The 20,755-nt window shown below is 37.3% G+C and overlaps 1 protein-coding gene across 4 annotated transcripts in view; it reads left to right on the top strand.

Annotated features, from left to right (window-relative positions):
• RPRD1A (regulation of nuclear pre-mRNA domain containing 1A) overlaps window positions 1-20,755 on the top strand; it is a 74,350-nt gene that overhangs the window by 27,397 nt on the left and 26,198 nt on the right. For all 4 annotated transcript variants that reach the window (XM_025365089.1, XM_025365091.1, XM_025365088.1 and 1 more), the window contains 5 exons: window positions 4,606-4,735; window positions 7,313-7,419; window positions 7,504-7,601; window positions 10,513-10,639; window positions 10,747-10,922. In XM_025365089.1, coding sequence (XP_025220874.1) covers window positions 4,606-4,735; window positions 7,313-7,419; window positions 7,504-7,601; window positions 10,513-10,639; window positions 10,747-10,922 — 638 coding nt within the window. The remainder of the gene's footprint in view (window positions 1-4,605; window positions 4,736-7,312; window positions 7,420-7,503; window positions 7,602-10,512; window positions 10,640-10,746; window positions 10,923-20,755) is intronic.

Raw genomic sequence — 20,755 nt, 5'->3', positions numbered from 1 at the left:
TCTTCAGAAAATGGATTTTCTTTTCCATTGCATCCTCAGGCTGCCAATTTTCCCAACTTGTATGTTCCACTTGCCTTTTAAACATAAGTTCCAATTCCAAACCATATCTTTGTGAATGCCTAAAACTGAATGCTTTTAAGAGCATCCAAATCACTTGAATGCTTTGCTGCCTAGAAATTTCTTCCACCAGATACCCTAAATCATCTATTTCAACTTCAAAGTTCCACAGATCTCTAGGACAGGTGCAAAATGTCACCAGTCTTGTTGCTAAAGCGTAGTTAGAGTCACCTTTATTTCAGTTTCCAACAGGTTCCTCATCTCCATCTGAGACCACTTCAGCCTGGACTTCATTGTCTACTTCACTATCAGCATTATGGTCAAAGCCATTCAGCAAGTCTGTAGGAAGTTCCAAACTTTCCCACATCTTCCTGTTGTCTTCAGAGGCCTCCAGACTGTTCCAACCTCTGTCTGTTACCCAGTTCCAAAGTGACGTCCACATTTTCAGGTATCTTTACAGCAGTACCCCACTACCTGGTACCAGTTTACTGTATTAGTCTGTTCTCATGCTGCTATGAAGAAATACCTGAGACTGGGTAATTTATAAAGGAAATAGATTTAATTGACTCACAGTTCTTCAGGGCTGGGGAGGCCTCAGGAAACTTACAATCATGGCAGAAGAGGAAGCAAACACGTCCTTCTTGACATGGCGGTGGCAGGAAGTACAGAGTGAAGTGGGGGAAAGCCCTTTATAAAACCATCAGATCTCATGAGAACTCACTAACATGAGAAAAACATAGAGGTAGCTGCCCCCATTATTCAATTATCTCCTACCTGGTTCCTCCTATGACACATGGGATTATTTGAACCATAATTCAGGATGAGATTTGGATGGGGACACAGCCAAACCATATCACAAATATATATATTATTTATGATTGTTTCTGTGTTGCTGTGATATATTCATGGAGAGAAAAAATAAAGGAAAAAAAAGAACTAACATTTTAGTGATGTGACCTGTCATCTGCCAATTTGTATGAAACTTGCAAACTCCTGATTGAACAGGAAAGGTTAATTTTAGTCTGTACTTAGAGTGGTACCTGGTACATGGAAAACATTAAAATAATAAATGCTATTTAAATTGAATGGAAGGTTTGGAAAACAGATGTTTTTGGAAGGAACCCCATGAGCAACGGAAATATAGGAATTAACTAGGTCAGACTTAGTCTTACATTCTTTGTTGCCAACAGTGGCATTTCTTTGAGGAATTATGAAATGGTTTGTTTTCCGTTTCTGTTAGCTTTCTGTTTTTCTTTTAATAACAATTTATGGCTCTGTTATTTTTAAAAATATCAAAATTCATTTGAAATTTTTTTTTGTAATTTTCTTACATTGCTTGTTGTGATTACCACCATTAATTATTTGTTGTATGTATAGGGACACATAATTTTAAATGGAAGTAAATTTCATTCACTGAAAATTTAGGGAAGGGCATAAGTTGTGATGATTGCTGGGTATTTTTCATATTTTTGCTTGGTTCTACAAGGATAAAAGCAAAAATAGTATCTTGGTATTTGGACCCTATGCTCAATCATCTAATATAGAATTTGTCCTTTGGAAAACAATGGTAAATATATTTTTAAATCTTGTAAATTTTTATTTTAGTGTATATTGTAAAAACAATTCTGGATTCTTTGAGAAATTAACCCATGAATTTAAAAAACATTCTAGGGCCAGGCACAGTGGCTTACACCAGTAATCCCAGCACTTTGGGAGGCCTAAATAGGAGGGTCACTTGAGCCCAGGAGTTCAAGACCAGCCTGGGCAACGAAGTAAGACCTTATCTCTACAAAAAGTTAAAAAAAAATTAGCCAGGCATGGTGGCATGCCCCTGTGGTTCCAGCTACTTGGTAAGCTGAGGCAGGAGGATTGCTTGAGCCCAGGAGGTCGAGGCTGCAGTGAGCCTTTAGTCTGGGAGACAGCGAGACCTTGTCTCAAAAAAAAAAAAAAACACTGGCCGGGCGCGGTGGCTCACGCCTGTAATCCCAGCACTTTGGGAGACCGAGGTGGGCGGATCACGAGGTCAGGAAATCGAGACCATCCTGGCTAACACAGTGAAACCCCATCTCTACTAAAAAAAAAAATACAAAAAACTAGCCGGGCGTGGTGGCGGGCGCCTGTAGTTCTAGCTACTTGGGAGGCTGAGGCAGGAGAATGGCGTGAACCTGGGAGGCGAAGCTTGCAGTGAGCAGAGATTGTGCCACTGTACTCCAGCCTGGGCGACAGAGCAAGACTCCGTCTCAAAAAAAAAAAAAAAAACCAAAAAAAAAACAAACTGAAGTTTTTTGTTTTTGTGGTAATAAATATTATTTGCCATCTTCATTTTTTCAGTGTACAGTCCAGTAGTATTAAGTACATTGTTGTGTAGCCAGTTTCCAGAACTGTTCATTTTGCAAAGCTGAAACTCTGTACCCATTAATAATTTCCCATTCTCCTCCCATTCCCACAGCCTTTGGCAACTACCCTTCTACTCTCTTTTTTCTATGAATTTGACTACCTCCAATAAGTAAAACAGACAGTCGTTTGTCTTTTTTTGTGACTCGATTATTTCACCTGACATGATGTCCTCAAGATTCATCTATGTTGTAACAGGTGTCAACATTTCCTTCTTTTATAAGGCTGAATAATACTTTATTGAATATATAATTCACGTTTTGTTTGTTCATTGATCAGTACTCTTACCTATTGGCTATTGTGAATAATGCTGCTAACGCTGTAAAATATTTTTGAGTTGCTACTATTTGTTTTGCATTGTTTTATCTTTTTCTTCTTTTGAGTTGCTACTTTTGAGTCTCAAAAGGTTAACATGCCCTTTTAATTATGACAGGAAGCATGGTCTAGTTGTTAAGAGGGATTTGCTTGGCTGTTGGACTTTTTGGATTCCAATCCTGGCTGATCTCTTCCTCATTATTTCCCTGGGGGCAAATAACGTTTTTGACTTTGTTCAACTGCCAAATAGAGACATATTGTTAGGATTAAGTGAGATAATATATGTAAAGTGCTTGGAATAGTGTGTAGCACATAGTAAAAGAGCAGTGAAAGGATTCCGTTTGTTCAGGTACCCATTCAAAAGTATTGCAGGCAGCCTCCCAATTAGATAATACAAATTTGAGTTTCTAAACTCATTTGACACTGGGAAGGCAAAAACCTGGATTGAATAATACCAACCTATTTTGTGGGTGAGATTGAGAGGGCAGGGATGGGTAAAAAAGAGACAGGACTGAATGTTACGAAAGGGTCCTGATATCTTAACCAGTTACACACTGTGGTTTATCTAACCAGACAAGGAGCCTGAAAACCAGAAGTTGTTCTCTGTTATTGCCATCTCTTCTTATCTTTATTCCATGCCAGCAACTTTCAAAAGCAGGAAAAGTGGTAGACAGCAGTTTAAACAGACAAACCAGGTTATACAGTGGCATGGCACAGGTTTTGTAAAGTTTGATCAGTTGTGACAGTATGTGAGAAGGTTGGGCTTCTGGTTGTACCTCAAGAATGATGTGAACTCAGAGGTGACTTTTTAATATGTCGAATGCTTAAATTTGTAAATTGAATTCTTAACATCTAGAAGACCACATGTAGCCTGATCAAAATTTTTGTCTTAAATTCAATAAGATCGCCCACATCAATAGGATACTGCATAATTGGTCCTGAGCATAAGTTTCCTACAGCGTCGTACTATGGATGCCACAAGGTATAATGCTTCTGAATATGACTGTACTACGTTGAGTGATTCAAGTTTAATTCTAGTAAAATGTAATAATAGTATAAAAGATTATGTTCAACACTGTTTTCCTTATGTATAGTCTTGTTTGAGTCATATTCAGTACTACTCTGCTATTTAACATTGTAACCAGTAAAAATGTACTCTGGCCCACAACTGTTGAAATCTTGTCTACTTCCTTAGAGAAATGATGACACCCACAGAGCATAGTGAGTAGGGGAATATTTTTGTCACAATGAATTCAGTTTAAAATTTATGGCCATGTATTCTAAAGACAGAAACATCTTAACTTTTCCCATTTATTCTCCCTAGCAGTTAATCTGTTACCTTGGAAAATATTTGTTGCGTAAACAAAAAATGTATAATTGATTGAAGGGATGTCTCTTTCAACCTGTTTTACATTTCATGCTCTTCTGTTGTTTTACAGTAGCTTAACAATGATTTTGAATTAACATGTCTATTAAAATAATCCTAAATTCAATGTAGGATTTAGGGTGTCATCTTAATAACATGACTAATCACCATCTTATTTTAAATGACTGTATTTCATATAGTTTGTAATGGTTTTACTAAAATTTAGTAACAGGATAGATAAAATTTAGATGACAGGAGTCACCGAGATGCATTTTTACATAGACATTAGTCGTTCTGGTGAGTTAGCAGCAGTGACTCTGGTTAGTTGGTAGTAAAATGAGAAACTAGGGTTGAAATGATACATAAGGTTAGTAGGGTTATTTTAGTTCTCAAAATGCTTAATTCAGATATTGAGAAAGTTTGTCCAAGTAAAGATGTTTTAAGTAGATTTTTAACTTTTTCTTATTTTTCAGCCAAACCAAACAGGAAGCTTACTTTTCTCTACCTAGCCAATGATGTCATACAGAACAGCAAGAGGAAGGGACCAGAGTTTACAAAAGATTTTGCACCAGTTATAGTGGAGGCTTTTAAGCATGTTTCAAGGTATGATCATTGTTTTGGGTATTAGGTAATCTGTTTTAAATGTACCATATATCCTTTCACTAAAATTTGCCTTAAGCTATTAAAATAAAAAATAGGGAATATAGTTCTTTGATGCTTTCATTTGAAAAGACTTCCCTCTACATGGCATTTATAAATGTATTACATGCCTTCTCTGAAGGAAAAATATTTTTTGAACTGTTGCTAAGGCGGGCCTTTGCAGTACTTGAATTACAGCTTTCCTTTAAGAGACCAGAACCAACTCCTATATTGGAATGAACTTCATTAAAAATGAATGAAGGTATACAATTAAAAATTTGTGTGTTTATATAGCTGTCAGTCTTGTAACGAATATTTCCATATGCACTTAGTACTGTTTCTATTTTTTGTTGTTGTTGTTTTTTTTGAGACAGAGTCTCACTCTGTCGCCCAGGCTGGAGTACAGTGGTGCAATTTCGGCTCACTGTAACCTCTGCTGCCCGGATTCAAGCGATTCTCTTACCTCAGCCTCCCGAGTAGCTGGAATTACAGGTGGCCTGCCACTGCGCCCAGCTAATTTTTGTGTTTTTAGTAGAGACAAGGTTTCACCATCTTGGCCAGGCTGGTCTTGAACTCCTGACCTCATGATCCACCTGCCTCAGCCTCCCAAAGTGTTGGGATTACAGGCGTGAACCACCATGCCCAGCCTGTTTCTATTATTTACTTGCCCTCTGGGTAATTTTGTACATTGCATGTTCTCCACACTTTAATGATTTATAGTTTTATGCTGCAGTCCAGATTTTTTTTGTTCCAAACCTGTGTGCCCAATTGTCTTTTGACATTTTTAGTTGTATGTGTCTTCAGACATCTCAGACTCGCTGTGTCTGATACAGAACTCATTATGTCCTTGCTTCCCGCCATACTTGCCCCTCCCGTAGGTTTTATACTCTGAATGGCAACTCGATTTATCCAGATGCCTGTGCAAGAAATTGTGTTATCTTTAAACTCTTCTTTCTCCTTCACTCCCCATATCTCATATAGTACACCTTGACTCAGTTCTTTGGATTTCTTTCCCTTTTAGTTACCATAATGTCTTTTTGGTATAATTGCAATAGTCTTTAGTATTGTTTAATTTCTTTAGAAAACTAAACAGAGTTGCAGAGCTGGTCATAATACTTCCTTGCTTTTGAGTGGTTTCCATTTGTTTTAGAGATGAAGTCTAAAGTCCTGAGCAAGACTTAAGATGTTCCTTTGTGGCACTCCTGTGTCCCCAGACTCCTGTCTCACATTTATTCCACACAATCTGTAGTCTACAGTTTAAGCTAAATTAACCTTAATTTTTAGTTCTTTCTGCCTTAAGGCTTATGTATATGTTGCCCCTCCCTAGAATTCAATAAAATATTTTTTGGCTGCCTACTGTATGCAAAAACCCTGAGTAGTAGTGACCAAGCCAAAGTTTGGTCTACTGGAGCCTGCATTTCAGTGGATGACAAAGGTAATAAGTAGATAGATGAGTGAATGCATAATGTCAGATGACAAATGCTAGCAAGAGATACAAAGCAGGGAAGGAACTAGATGGTATGAGGGTGCTCAGTTATGTGATGAGATAAAGAACAACAATTTGGGGAAGGTGGCATTTGAACAAAGACCAAAGGAAGGGATGAAATGAGCCATTTGACTAGGCAGAAAGGATTCTAGGCAGAGAGAATATGTGGCCAAAAGAAATGAGATAGCTGTGTGCTGGACATGTTTGAGGACCTTAGCAAGGAAATTTGTATGGTATTAGGGAGTATGTACTGAGGGATTGCCAGAAAGCAGAGCATGTGGGCCTTGTGGCCCAGAGTAAGGATTTTGGCTTTATTTTTGATATGATTGGTAGCTCTTGGAGGATCAAGAGCTGTATAACCTGATTTACATTAGGATGCTTTGTACAGAATAGAGTAAAAGAGTAGAGGCAGGGAGATCGTGAGAAGACTACAGAATTCTAAGCAAGAGATAATAGTGTTTCAGTCTACAGTGATAGCAGTGAAGGAGGTAGGAAACAGTTGGGAGTAGTCTGTTTTTCATTTCCCCATATGTCTAGTCTTAAGATCTCAATTCAGTATCATTTCCTTAAATACTCTTTCGGGTATCTTTTAAACTGGGCCAGGTCTGTCTTAAGCACTTTGTTCTCTTTTGTGATACTTATAAAGTAACAGCTGCTGTAAGCTGCGTTTGTATCTCCTTGTCAAAGATAGTAACTGGATCAATAAATATTTGTTGAGTAAATTAAAAAACTATCTATTAGAAATCTTCCTTAGCCCTATGTTTAGCCCCCATTAGGATAGGAAAATCCCTAGTAGCCGGTACTAAAACTTTTACAGTTTAAACTTTTTTTGGTTGTTTAATAATATGTTTATAAAATGTTTACTAGAAGCAAGCAGTATGTCTTGATCACTTCACTTTTGAACTGCTGGCCACACAGTGATGCTAAGTAGATATTTGGACAGTTTTTTTCCAGGGAATGAATGTCTGATTATCTTTAAAGTTACCATTACCTTTTTAATAGCACTATGTATTTTTACTGTTAACATTTTTCTTTTTTTTGTTGGTTTTTTTTAGTGAAACTGATGAAAGTTGTAAGAAGCACCTTGGAAGAGTGTTATCTATTTGGGAAGAAAGGTCTGTTTATGAAAATGACGTGTTGGAACAACTTAAACAAGCTCTGTGTAAGTGTAGAATCCTGATCTCTTATCTTGATCTCTTCATTAAAATGTATTCTTCATTAAAACTTAAATGTTCTTTCATTTCAGATGGCGATAAGAAGCCTAGGAAGCGAACTTATGAACAGATAAAGGTGGATGAAAATGAAAACTGTTCCTCTCTGGGATCTCCAAGTGAACCACCACAGGTAGAAGTTTTACCCTGTTAAAAGAGTTACAGACTTCTACTTCATGTTGCCACCAAGCTTTATTAATTTTGTTTCACTTTTGTAAATTGATTTCTATTATACTTTTGGGTATAAGAAAGAAGCCACATGAATATCTCTTATTTCCTGATTAACAAATTAATGTAGTATGTAGTATGTTGTATATTATATATATTGTATATTTTGCATAGAAATCATATTTTGCATAGAAAGAGGATTTTTAATTGCCAATCATGGTTAGATATGGTGAGATTTCAGCTATTTAAACAGATTCTTTTAAAAATAAAACATGCCTATTCTGTTATATGATTTTTTTTTTTTTTTTTTTTTTTTGAGATGGAGTTTCACTCTGTACCCCAGGCTAGAGTGCAGTGGCACTATCTTGGCTCACTGCAACCTTTGCCTGCCGGGTTCAAGTGATTCTCCTGCCTCAGCCTTCCAAATAGCTGGGATTACAGGCATGATCCACCAAGCCCAGCTGATTTTTGTATTTTTAATAGAATTAGGGTTTCACCATGTTGGCTAGGCTGGTCTTGAACTCCTGGCCTCAAGTGATCCTCCTGCCTTGGCCTCCCAAAGTTCTGGGATTATAGGCATGAGCCACTGTGCCCGGCCCATATATGATTTATGTACACTAAAATTTTCATTCTTGGACATAAACACTGCCCCTTTAAGTATTTTTGTTTTTAAATGTAAAAAGTAGTGTTAGAGTGGCTGAGTGCGGTGAGACAAAACCTGGCACCTGCTGAGCCCTGGTCCAGAAGCAGACATGGGGTTGCCAGAAATTAGTATCCTCTAGGGTCACAGGAACTCACAAGGACAGCAGGAACTCACAGTGCTCCGTGGGAGTGAGAGGACTGGACCCAAATTCACTGAATAAAATCAGAGGCTTGGAGGAGCTCTTTCCCCCATAAAGGGAACTTGAAAAAAAATACAATCAATTACTACCTGTAACTGTGGATTTATATTAGTCTGAGTACTGGAGAAGCAGAAGGAATGAGACCAAGGCCAGGACCTGAGTCAGCCTACCTGTTTGTTCAGTGATAGGAATGCTGAAGCCCGCTGGCCACTATGGACAAGAGCTTGAATAGAAAAGTGATAAAAACGTAACATTTGGAACAACCAAACGCTAAGAGTTATGTCTCTTCCTATTTGGTAATAACTCATGACAGAAAATCATTTTTGGCTAAGAGCCTCATGATTCCATGAACAGTGTTTTGCCTGAGTTCTAGATAAAGGATCTGGCCTCCTTCCACTCTCCCTGATGAAAGAGTAACCACAGTTGCATATCTTAGGAATGTTTTTAAGTAATCATTTGCCTTTTCTCTAATACTTGTATAAAATGCTATTGCTCTTTGTTTTATAATGACCGTTTTTTAGATTAGTTGTGCTGCTTAATTATCAATGATTCAGCTTTGTGGTTTTCATTTTTTGTGTGTGTTATTCTTTATAAGAATGGCTAAAATCTCTTTGTAGGATCCGGTTAAACTCATTTCATTCTCCTCTAGTAGAAAGTACTAGGCTTAGTGTTGTTTCATACAACTTTGCTTTCTTACCGGATCCTTGATCAGGCGTTGGGAACTTAGAATGTACTTATGTAGGATTGTGAAGGCGTGATGAGATCAGGTTGTAATTAAAGCATCAATGCATTGCCAAGACAGTAAAGCCAGATTTCTTCTTAGAACTCCAGGCAATTAGAATTTTCTAAGAATGATTTAAAAAATAGTAGTTAGTTGGGGCAACATGAGAAACAAGCTTTCTGGTAATTGTTGTTACTCTTAAGCACACTTGAATTGTAGAGGGGATATATCTTACAATGAAATTATTTTTTAAAATACTGAAATTTTAAACACTTCTAATGAGTGGGCACACGTAGGATAGTATATTTCTTATTAGTTTCATTGATTCCTACCACATTTGATCATTTGTCATGTGCTACCATTGTTTTCAAGGGAATAGTTTAAAAATCTTTATATATACACAGAATTACTAATATCATATATTTTTTAAAGCGTATGTATAATTTCCTAGTGTTTCTGAGTCTAGTCTTAGAAATTAAAAGAAGAAAGAAAGATGAAAAAGATGGGCTGGAGAGTGGAGACTAGTAAAATAAAATTCAATTGTTTTTCTTTGGAATAACTTTATAGACATTATGAATTGTGAAATCACCAGCAAAGAGTTGCTCTTCCCTCCTAATTATAGCTTGTATGAAAACAGTGGAAGTAAAATATTTTAATGATAAAATAATTTCAGTACTGGTTAAGCAGTATGTAAATACTAGTCATCAGATTATGGAATTTTGAAATATTTTAATGATCTTATTAACAAGCCATTGGGTAGTTGAAGATATCATATTTGAACATATTCCGGAACTACATTTCTCTTGGGCTTTAATTACAGCACTTAGAAATGATATCTGGGAGACTCTTCTGTGTTGTAGTAGATGATTTGTAACCCTCTTTCCCTAATATCTAATTTAATACTAAAAAAAAATCTCGTGTACAATGATAATGTAATGAATATATCATACATAAAACTTGTATTCTCTAGGTTGAAGTTAAAGTCTACCTTCTCTTTTACCACTGATGTATTTGCCATATAAATCAGTTGCTTACCTCATTTTAGTACTCAGATAATTATTTTTACACTCTATCTCTACCACTGGAGTAAGCTGTCTTCAAGGTCTAGGGCCTTGTTTATATTTTCAACACCTAACATAGTATAGCTTCCTTTTTTCTTAATATATAAAAGAAATTGATTGTCTTCAAAAGCAGTTTATATTAGAAGCTTTGTGCTAGTAAATAGCCCATAGGGATGAAAAAATATGAAATTGAAGTCTTTTGCACTTGTTTAAACTTAATTTGTTTTGGTTCTGAAGTTGTGTACTTTTTAGACTCTAGATCTCGTTAGAGCATTACAAGATCTAGAAAATGCAGCCTCAGGTGATGCAGCAGTTCATCAGAGGATAGCTTCTTTACCTGTTGAAGTCCAAGAAGTATCTCTATTAGATAAAATAACAGGTAAGAAAAGAAAATGTGATCCAGAACTTTTTTGGGAGTTGGATGAGAGAACAGCATATGTCATTGTTTTTGTTGTATAATATTTTATTATCCTGTGCTTCTCTTAGATAAAGAATCTGGAGAAAGGCTTTCCAAAATGGTAGAGGATGCGTGTATGTTGCTGGCAGATTACAATGGCAGATTGGCGGCAGAAATAGATGATAGGAAGCAACTCACTCGAATGTTAGCAGATTTTCTTCGTTGTCAAAAGGAAGCCCTTGCAGAGAAAGAGCATAAATTGGAAGTGCGTAACCTTTTTCTTCTTTAGTGCTTATTTATTTAATTTACTTTTTGTTAGGAATTTTTAAATATTTTAATCTATATGCACATTTTGCATTTTTTAACATAGACCTTTTTAGGCAGTAGCCTAGGTAAGCTTCTCCTTGTATTAATGGTTTTTCTTCTACTTGAACGAAATTAACCTTGCAAGTAAACTTAGAAATTTGGAATTAGCAAAATTGGTTGCATTTAAAAATTATTCTTGTGAAATTCCATGCAACTGTAATTTGTCTTATCAGTTTAACCCTTATCTATCACAGAAATAATAGGAAAATAGCAGGTGGCAGTAACTTGTAGGATTTATTTAGTTTCTGTTTTGAGAAGATGTAGTCTTTTAGGTACACCATTAAGTCTTTAAATTACTCACTTAATTCCACCCACCGATTCTAATGCTTACGTGTTCCCAGCCCCACTCCTGGCTCACACCCTTAGGTAGAAATTCATTGCTCCTGTAAATTAAGTAATAATTAGTACTGCTGATGAGAAATCTGGGAGTGCAGGAGATAATAAAAAAAAAATGCTCATATTTCCTTTAATTAGAGTAGCAATTGTTAGGGATACATGAGCCAGATTTGGTTTTATGTAAAAAAAAATCTTTTAGTTGATGAGTTCTTGTTTAACTTGTATTGCTGTGGCAATTTCTTATTGTAATAATATGTAGGAGAATTTCTTATTTGAATCCCTTTATTTACAGAAAGCTCACTGTAAATCTGTAGGAATGTCATGGTACTACCCCATTAAGTTATTTTTATTCGTGTTTAGTTATTGATTCAGCAGTCTCTAATTGTGCCAAAAATGGTGCTTAGATTAGATTGCCATTGCTACCAATGAGAGCTGCTACTTAATTATTCCCACCTCAAATTCCTGGCTCTCAAGTTAGCACTACTCCTTTTCAATTTACTCCTTCTCTGCTCATGTAAATACCCTCAGATGATAATTGTTGGCGGGCACTATGCTCTACCTTTGAAGATGTTGCCCACTTCTACATGGAAAGGAAAAGATGGTTTTCTTAAAAAGATGAATTTGATAATTGACTTGCCAGTATTTCACCTTGTGATGAAACCTGAATCTTAAACATAGTGTTACTTGTTTTATTGTCCACAGAATTAAGGGTAAGTAATGTCATACAATTTTTGTCTTTAGTGTTTCAGTACGGTTTCTTTAACTTCTATTGAGCTTCTGTTGCAGATATTGGACATGGGCGTATCTTCTAACGATGTCATCACCATTAGTGTATTCTTCCTGCTAAAAATAAATATCAAACCCCAAAGCCTGTATTGTCTCATGTTTTTGAAAATTGAAGAGAAGACTGTAACTTTATTCTTCTTTATACTTTCTCACTTATGATGATGGTCTTTTGTCACTGTTTACAAAAATAGAACTTATATTTGAAGTGTAACTGTAGAAAATAGATCAGATGCCACTCTGCATAATCCCCTCTTTTCCCAGTGCCTTCCAGCCACATTTCATAGTTGGTAGTCATAGATTATGAGGCTGATGATAATAACAGTCATAGGTAATGAGGCTGATGATAATAATAATGTTAACATTCATGTGTCAGGTACTATTCTTGGCCCATCACATAATCCACTCATTTAATCTTATACAGCAGGATGTATTATCCACATTTGATAGATACAGAACTGAGGCGCAGGGAGGTTAACTTGCCTAAGGTCACAAAGAGCTAGTGAGTTGTTTGGAACCCAGAGAATCTGCCTCCAGAGCCAGTGCGCTTCATCAAAAAGACACATTTGCTTCCTGTTTTTACTTAAATCTAAGATTACAGCAAATGCTAAAGCCCTATTTTTCCAACTTTTTCTGCTCCCTCTCTCCTCAGAGGTAATTATTGTCTTGAAATAAAGCTTTCTAGGAACTTTTATTGTTGTTATTCTGCATAACTGGATTTTATATTATAAAGAAGAAATCACCTCAATTATGTTCAGCTGTTTTTTTAACAAGTAAAGAAATACTCTTTACAAGTAGAGAAATAAAGTTGAAAGTTATTCCACAGAACTCTTTGTAAATTATCACTTAGAACTGTTATTCCTTTGTAGAAGATGTGGAAATGATTTGAGATACTTAGACTTTTTTGTACCAAGTAGGTGGCATCACTTTGAAGTTGAGACTGAGAGGCGAAGATTTATATTTTCTGAATCAGCTGTGATACCATCAAATAATTTTCATCTACTGTAACTTTGAGCATTAACTGTGATTGACCAGATACTGATGTATCATTAGTTGCTGCTTTTTTGAAAATGGAACATAAATTTAAAGTATCAATTCAGGAATTGGCCATTTCATATTTTTTAAGGAAGCCATTATTAAAGCATGTGTAATGAATGAAAACATGAAGTGGTTTAAAATTTGTGTTTTAAGAAATCATTAATCATTATTTTTAAAACTTCTGACTATAGTTGGTTACAAGCAGAAGCAGATAACTGTTGGGCCGGGTATGCTGGTTCACGCCTGTAGTCTCATCACTTTGGGAAGCTGAACTGGGCGAATCACTTGAGGTCAGGAGTTGAAGACCAGCATGGCCAACATGAGGTGGAGGTTGCAGTGAGCTGAGATCACATCACTGCCTTCCAGACTGGGTGACAGAGCGAGACTCCGTCACACACACACACGCACACATACAGCAGATAACTGTTAAAATAGACTATTAATAAATTTAGTTTACATTTATTTATTTTAGGGATTGCTATAGGAATCAGTTACCATTCCGAAGTTGAAAGTATTGTATAAACTGTTGTTCGGTTAGCTTATTGTCTTGGAAGGCATACATGAATAGGATAATTAAAATGACATTTTGATTTTGACGTTGTTTCCTAGTACATACAAAAGTTATGTTTACACTTTACTGTTGTCTAAGTTTGCATTAGCATTACACGTGAAAATGTGTATATCTTAGTTAAAAATACTTCATTGCTAAAAATTAATCATCTGAGCCTTCTGGTAGTCATCCTCTTTGCTAGTGGAGGGTCTTGCCTCGATATTGATGGCTGTTGACTGATTAGGGTGGTGATTGCTGAAGGATGGGGTGGCTGTGGCAATTTATTAACACAGTGATAAAGTTTGCTGTATCAATTGACTTCTTTCTTAGAAGATTTCTCTGTAGGATGCAGTAAATTTGATAGCATTTTGCCTACAGTGGAACGTCTTTCAAAGTTAGAATCAATTTTCTCAAGCCCTGCTACTGCTTTATCTAGTAAATCCTTTGTTGTCATTTCACCTCCACTGGGAGTAGATTCCGTCTCAGGAAACCACTTTTTTTTGCTCATCCATAAGGAGCAACTCCTCATCAACAAGTTTCACGAGATTGGAGCAATTCAGTCGCATCTTCAGGCTCCACTTCTATTTCTCATTCTCTTGCTATTTGCAGCAGATCACAGTTATTTCCACCACTGAAGTCTTGAACCCCACAAAGTCAGTCATGAAAATTGGAATAAACTTCTTCCAAACTCCTGTTAATGTTGGTATTTTATCTCCTCCCATGAATCATGAATGTTCTTAATGCCATCTAGAATTGTGAATCATTTTCTGAAAGTTTTCAGTTTACTTTGCCCATATTCATCACAGAAATCACTATGGCAGCTATATGGCCTTATGAAATGTATTTCTTAAATAGTGAGACTTGAATGTCGAAATTACTCTTTGATCTATAAGTGGCAGAACACATGTGTTAGCAGACATGAACACTAGTCACATTGTGCATCTTCATCAGAGCTCTTGGGTGACCAGGTACGTTGTCAATGAATAGTAATTTATTACTGTTGTTATTTTGGAGACAGGCTCTTGCTCTGTCGCCCAGGCTGGAGTGGTCATGCAATCACAGCTCACCGTAACCTTGAACTCATGAGTACAAGTTATCTTCCTGCTTCAGTCTCCCAAGTAGCTAGGACTGCAGGTGTGTGCCACCATGCCTGGCTAATTTGTAAATGTTTTGTAAAGAAGAGTTCCCGCTATGTTGCCCAGGCTAGTCTTGAACTCTTGGGTCAAGCAGTCCTCCCACCTTGGCCTCCCAAAGTGCTGTGACTACAGGTGGGAATCACTACATCTGGCCAATAGTAATATTTTACAGGTCTCAACAGTGGGCTTAAAATATTCAGTAAACTATACTGTAAATAGATGTATTGTCATCCATACTTGTTTCATTTATAAAGCACAGGCAGAGTAAATTTAGCATAATTAATTCTTAAGGACCTTAGAATTTTCAGAATGGTAAATGAACATTGGCCTCTGCTTAAAAGTCATCAGCTACTTTAGCTCCTAATGGGGGTCAGCTTGTTTGTTGAAGCTTGAAGCCAGGCATTTATTTCTCTCTAGCTGTGAAAGTCCCAGATGGCATCTTCTTCCCGTACCAGTCTCTTTTTCTACATGGAAAATCTGTTGTTGAGTTTAGCCACCGTCATCAAGGACCTTAGCTAGAGCCTCTAGGTAACTTGATGCAGTTTTTATATCCACTTGCTGCTTCACTTTGTACTTTGAAGTTATGGAGACGGCTTCTTTCCATAAACCCCATAAACCCTTTGCTAATTTCAAGCTTGGCTTCTGTAGTTTCTTTACCTCTCTCAGGCTTCACAGAATTGAGAGTTCGGGCCTTGCTCTGGATTAGGCTTTGGTTTAAGGGAATGTGGCTGGTTTGATCTTCTATCCAGACTACTAAAACTTTCTACATATCACCAGTAAGGCTGTTTTCGCTTTCTTATTTGTGTGTACACTAGAGTAGTCCCCCACCTTTTTTTGAGATATTGTGTCACTCTTGTCCAGGCTTGAGTGCAGTAGCTTGATCACAGCTCACTGCAACTTCAACCTCCTGAGCTCTAGCAATCCTACTTCAGCCTCCTGAGTAGCTGGAAATAGAGGCATGTGACACCATGCCTGGCTAATTTTTAATTTTTTTGTAGAGACAGGGTCTCACTATGTTGCCCAAGCTGGTCTTGACCTTCTGGACTCAAAACAGTCCTCCTGCCGTGGCCTCCCAAAGTGTTAAGATTACAGGCATGAGCCACCACACCTGGCCTGGAGTGGCGATTTTAGTTTCCTTTGAGAACTTTGCTTTTGTATTTACAATTTGGCTAATTGGTGCAAGTGGCCTAACTTTTGGCCTGTTTTGGCTTTTGACATGCCTTCCTCACTAAGCTTAATCACTTCTAGCTTTTGGTTTAAAGTGAGATACCTGTAGGATTCTTAATTGACCCAATTCCAATATTGTGTCTCAGCAAATAGGGAGGGAGAGAGACAGGGACAGCCAGTCACTGGAGCAGTGAGAACACAGACAATGTGTGTGGATTAAGTTTGCTGTCTTAAATCACTCATCACAGATTACCATAATGCATAAGAATAGTGAAGCAGTTTGAAATAGCACAAGAAATACCAAAATTTGACAGACACTTAAGTGAGCACACACTGTTGGGAAAATGGTACCTGTAGACTTGTTTGGTGCTGGGTTGCCACAAACTCAGCTTATAAGAAAACACAATACCTTGAAAGTGCATTAAAATGAAGCATGATAAAACAAGGTATGCCTGTATTTGATTTAAATTGAGAATTTGGTAAGATGCAGCTCTGTGGATGTTTCAAAGAAGCATGTGACTAGTTTCTTGATTTATATTTTTGAGGTCTAAATATTGTCTAAAATATTTTATGTTTAACTCAGTTTTTTCAGGAATCGAGTCTTTTAGTTGTTAATGATACAAGTAATCTCTTTCCATCATAGGGAAAAAGTTTCTTAAGCAAAAGACTTAGCCCTGTTTATGGGCTCTGTATTTTCTATCCTTTTGTTTTCATGTAATACATTATATGCATCTTACATGTCATTGTTTTTCTTTGAATATATGGATGTATCATAGTTTATTTAACTGCTCTGTTGTTACTTTTTTTTTTTAATAGACAAGATCTCACTTTGTCATCCACACTGGAGTACGGTGGCAAGATCAGCTCACTGTAACCTCACACTCCTGCCTCAGCCTCCCAAGTAGCTAGGACTACAAGTGTACATCACCACGCCTGACCAATTTTTTATTTTATTTTTTGCAGAGAGAAGGTTTTGCTATGTTGCTCAGACTGCCTATTTTTATTGCTTTTATATTCTTAACAGAATTTCAGGGAACATCTCTTTAGTTAACTTTTCACCCGTATATATTGATACTGTTAATTCTTCTGATAAATTTCTAAAGATGAAATCGCTGATTCATGTTAAAGACTTGATCCTTGTTACCAGTCTTATTGCCGTCTTTGATGATTTCTGAATATTATCTATATGTCTTCTGTCCAAGGCCATTCATTTTCTCCAGAGGGAAACACCTCAGATTTACTGGTTAGATAACATAGGACATCTGTTTTAGAACAGTGCTTTACCTCTTAGCACTGTGATTTGGGTCCCTAAATGCACACACTGTTTTGCTGAGTTTCTCTCTACCATCTTTTAGTTCTGTGGGATAAGGGTTTTACCAGATTTGTGTAAAGAGTTTTAGTTGATCCTTATTGTCAACCTTAAGACTCATCGTTACATATTAAGGAGGCTGGTACTTCAAAGTCTGGAACGTATCCACAATTCCTTGGGATGAATTGCATTACTTTTGGTCATTATTTCCTGTTGCAGTTGTCCTCATCTTCCAACAGGTTCGTTCTTCCTTTCCCTTTCCCTTTCCTTCTTTCAGATGGAGTCTCACTCTGTCACCTAGGCTGGAGTGTAGTAGCATGATCTCAGTTCACTGCAACTTCTGCCTCCTGGGTTCAAGCGATTCTCCTGCCTCAGCCTCCTGAGTAGCTGGGATTACGGGTGCGTGCCATCACGGCTGTCTAAGTTTTGTGTTTTTAGCAGAGACAGGGTTTCGCCGTGTTGGCCAGGCTTGTCTCAAAACTCCTGACCTCAGTTATCCGCCCACCTCAGCCTCCCAGAGTGCTGAGATCACAGGCGTGAGCCACCACACCCGGCCTTCCAGCAGGTTCTTGGCGTCTGTGTGCTGTGGTCCACTTTCCTCTGTCCTTATGGATTTCTGCCTGTGTAAATTGCTTTATTATTTTAGTGACTTATTGGGAGGGAGCAGATAAACATGAGTTTGCTCTATCATATAAATGGAAGACTTTTTATGTCTTAATTAAGTAGAACTGTAATATGTGTGTTTCATAACTGCTGCCAAACGACCCCTGTCTAAGTGGTTGTCATGTATTACCTAGCTTAAAAGATGATCTTCCTGCTCCCTCTCACAACTTCCTACATCATTGCAACCATATGGATCTTTTAAGAAATAAGATCCCATCACACCCCTCTTTAAAAACTCATCAATGGTCCCCCAATACACTTTTGGATCTTATTTTGAACTCATATCAGACACCATTTAACCTCATCTTGTATCATCTCCTTGGTGTGCTTTTTGTTTTTCAGGCATATCAGGCATGTTCTAAAATCGGAGTTTTTGCTTTGCTGATTGTTAAGAGAGAGAGACTGGAATGCCCTTGCCTCCTGCTCTTTCCTTAGCTGGCTCCTTTTCCACTCAGGTTTATATTCCTATGTCAGGTCTTCAGAGAGTCCTACATCTTTTTCTTTTGGTCCCACCTACCCATTCCTCTGGCGCCCTCTTCCCAACTGTATTACATTGTCATTTTGGTTTTTGTTTTTCTTCCATATTATTTATTTCTATTAATACTTTATATACTTAGTTTTCATGTGCACTTGCCACTAGGATGTTAGTTTCATGAGATGAAGAACCTTGTTTTGTTTTTCATGTTTATTGCCATACCCTCCATGCTTAGAGTAGTTTCTGTCGCCTGGTAGGCACTCAGGTGTTTGTGTTAAGTAAATGAATGCCATTAGAAATGTAACCTGCAAGAGGTATATATTTTAAATTGATAACTTATTTGCAGCTAAATCAGGAAAGAATGATACTTTAATAAATAAAAATGATTGAAAGACCCTTGAGGATTTTGAATAAAATTTATATCCAACATAATTGGTTAAATCATTTTAGTAGAGTCCAATACTTAAAAAGTCTTAAGTGGGCTGTGTGTTCAAGGCATGCAGTTTGTAGAGCTGCAGCTGAGCATTTTGAACAAAGGAGTAAATGATCATTTTTAAATTGTAGAATTATTTTACCAGCTTGTGTTTTTTTCCCTTCTATAGGAGAATAACACTAACAATATGTGAGAATAACATGAATAAAAAATGAACGGTAGTAATCCATAGCATTGTATAAGTACTGAATTTGTAAAGAGTAAAAGTGCCAGAGTAAAAGTGCCATCTAGTGGAAGAACTGGAGCTACAGATGAAACCAGAGTCCTTAAGCCAGTGTTCGTTCTTTACATCAAAGTCTGTAACAGAGAGGAATTTACAGTCTATTGCCCTTTGTGCCTGTTCACTCATTCATGGAATGGAAATGTAATACTAATACTAATAACTGTCAAGAGAGGTGTTCATGGAACTCTGATGGTTAAAAGGATGTATATGGGCAGTTACATTTTCTTGAGACAAAGGAAGTCCTTAATAAACTGGTAACAAAGACTACATTTTGTTGTTACTGTATCAGTTCTTAGAAGTTAGATGAGACTGAAAAGTAGTTTGGAGCCACATTGTGGAGGGCACTTGAATGTCAGGCCCAGTAGAGGTTGATAACAGGCCAAAGGGAAGAAAGGAGTGGTGGTGTTGGCAGTGTCTGAAAATGGTTAAAGTTGCTGAGTGGATTGGATTGGAGGGAGATTCGCAGTAGGGAGACCAGATGCAACTTAATTACAAAAATTTAGGTTCTGAGCAGTAAAAGCCTGAACTACAGTGGGTGGTAGCAGTGAAGTGTGTGTGTGTGTTTTGAGACAAGGTCTCACTCTGTTACCTAGGTTGGAGCACAGTGGCACAATCATGATTCACTGCACCCTTGACCTCACAGGCCTCAGGGGATCAGCCTCCCGAGTAGCTGGGACTACAGGCGAATGCCACAACGCCCGACTAATTTATGTGCTTTTTGTAGAGACAGTGTTTCACCATGTTGCCCAGGCTGGTCTCGTACTGCTGAGCTCAGGTGATCCACCTGCCTTCGCCTCCCAAAGTGCTGGGATTACAGGCGTGAGCCACCACATCTGACAGTGGTTTTTTTTGTTTTGTTTTGTTTTTTAACTGCAAAAGTAGTACATGCTTATCATAGTTGAAAAATCATTGATAGGCACATGCAGATACCATCTAAAATTTTTATCACCCATTATATAACCTTTGGCGAGATTTAGAAGGATAGAATCAGACTGTACATGCCATTTTATATAGTGTCTTTTTGCACATTTACTATAAACATTTTCTGATTATAAATTTCATTTAATAGCTAAGTTATATTGTTCTATAGAAGTAGTATTCTGGCTAACACGGTGAAACCCCATCTCTACTAAAAATACAAAAAGCTAGCCAAGCATGGTGGTGGGCGCCTGTAGTCCCAGCTACTCGGGAGGCTGAGGCAGGAGAATGGCGTAAACCCGGGAGGTGGAGCTTGCAGTGAGCTGAGATCCGGCCACTGCACTCCAGCCTGGGTGACAGAGCGAGACTCCGTCTCAAAAAAAAAAAAAAAAAAAAGGTAGTAGTATTTGTTTAGCCAGCTAACTATTTAGTGTTTATATTTCTTCCAGTTCCTTGCTCTTGAAGAATGTTGCTTTAAATCACCTTTTGGCATTTATGTTACTTCCAGTTTGATACTGAAAACATTGCTCTGAATCACCCTTCAGCTAAGTTTTGGCTTATCCGTGATAGTCTTCTCATAAATTCCTAGAAGTGAAAGAAAAGAAAAAGAAAAAGCAATAAGGAGATACGGTTTTCATGCT

This window comes from Theropithecus gelada, chromosome 18 (assembly GCF_003255815.1).
Source record: "Theropithecus gelada isolate Dixy chromosome 18, Tgel_1.0, whole genome shotgun sequence".
Taxonomy (NCBI): Eukaryota; Metazoa; Chordata; class Mammalia; order Primates; family Cercopithecidae; genus Theropithecus; species Theropithecus gelada.
This window is presented reverse-complemented; position numbering and strand designations above follow the sequence as displayed.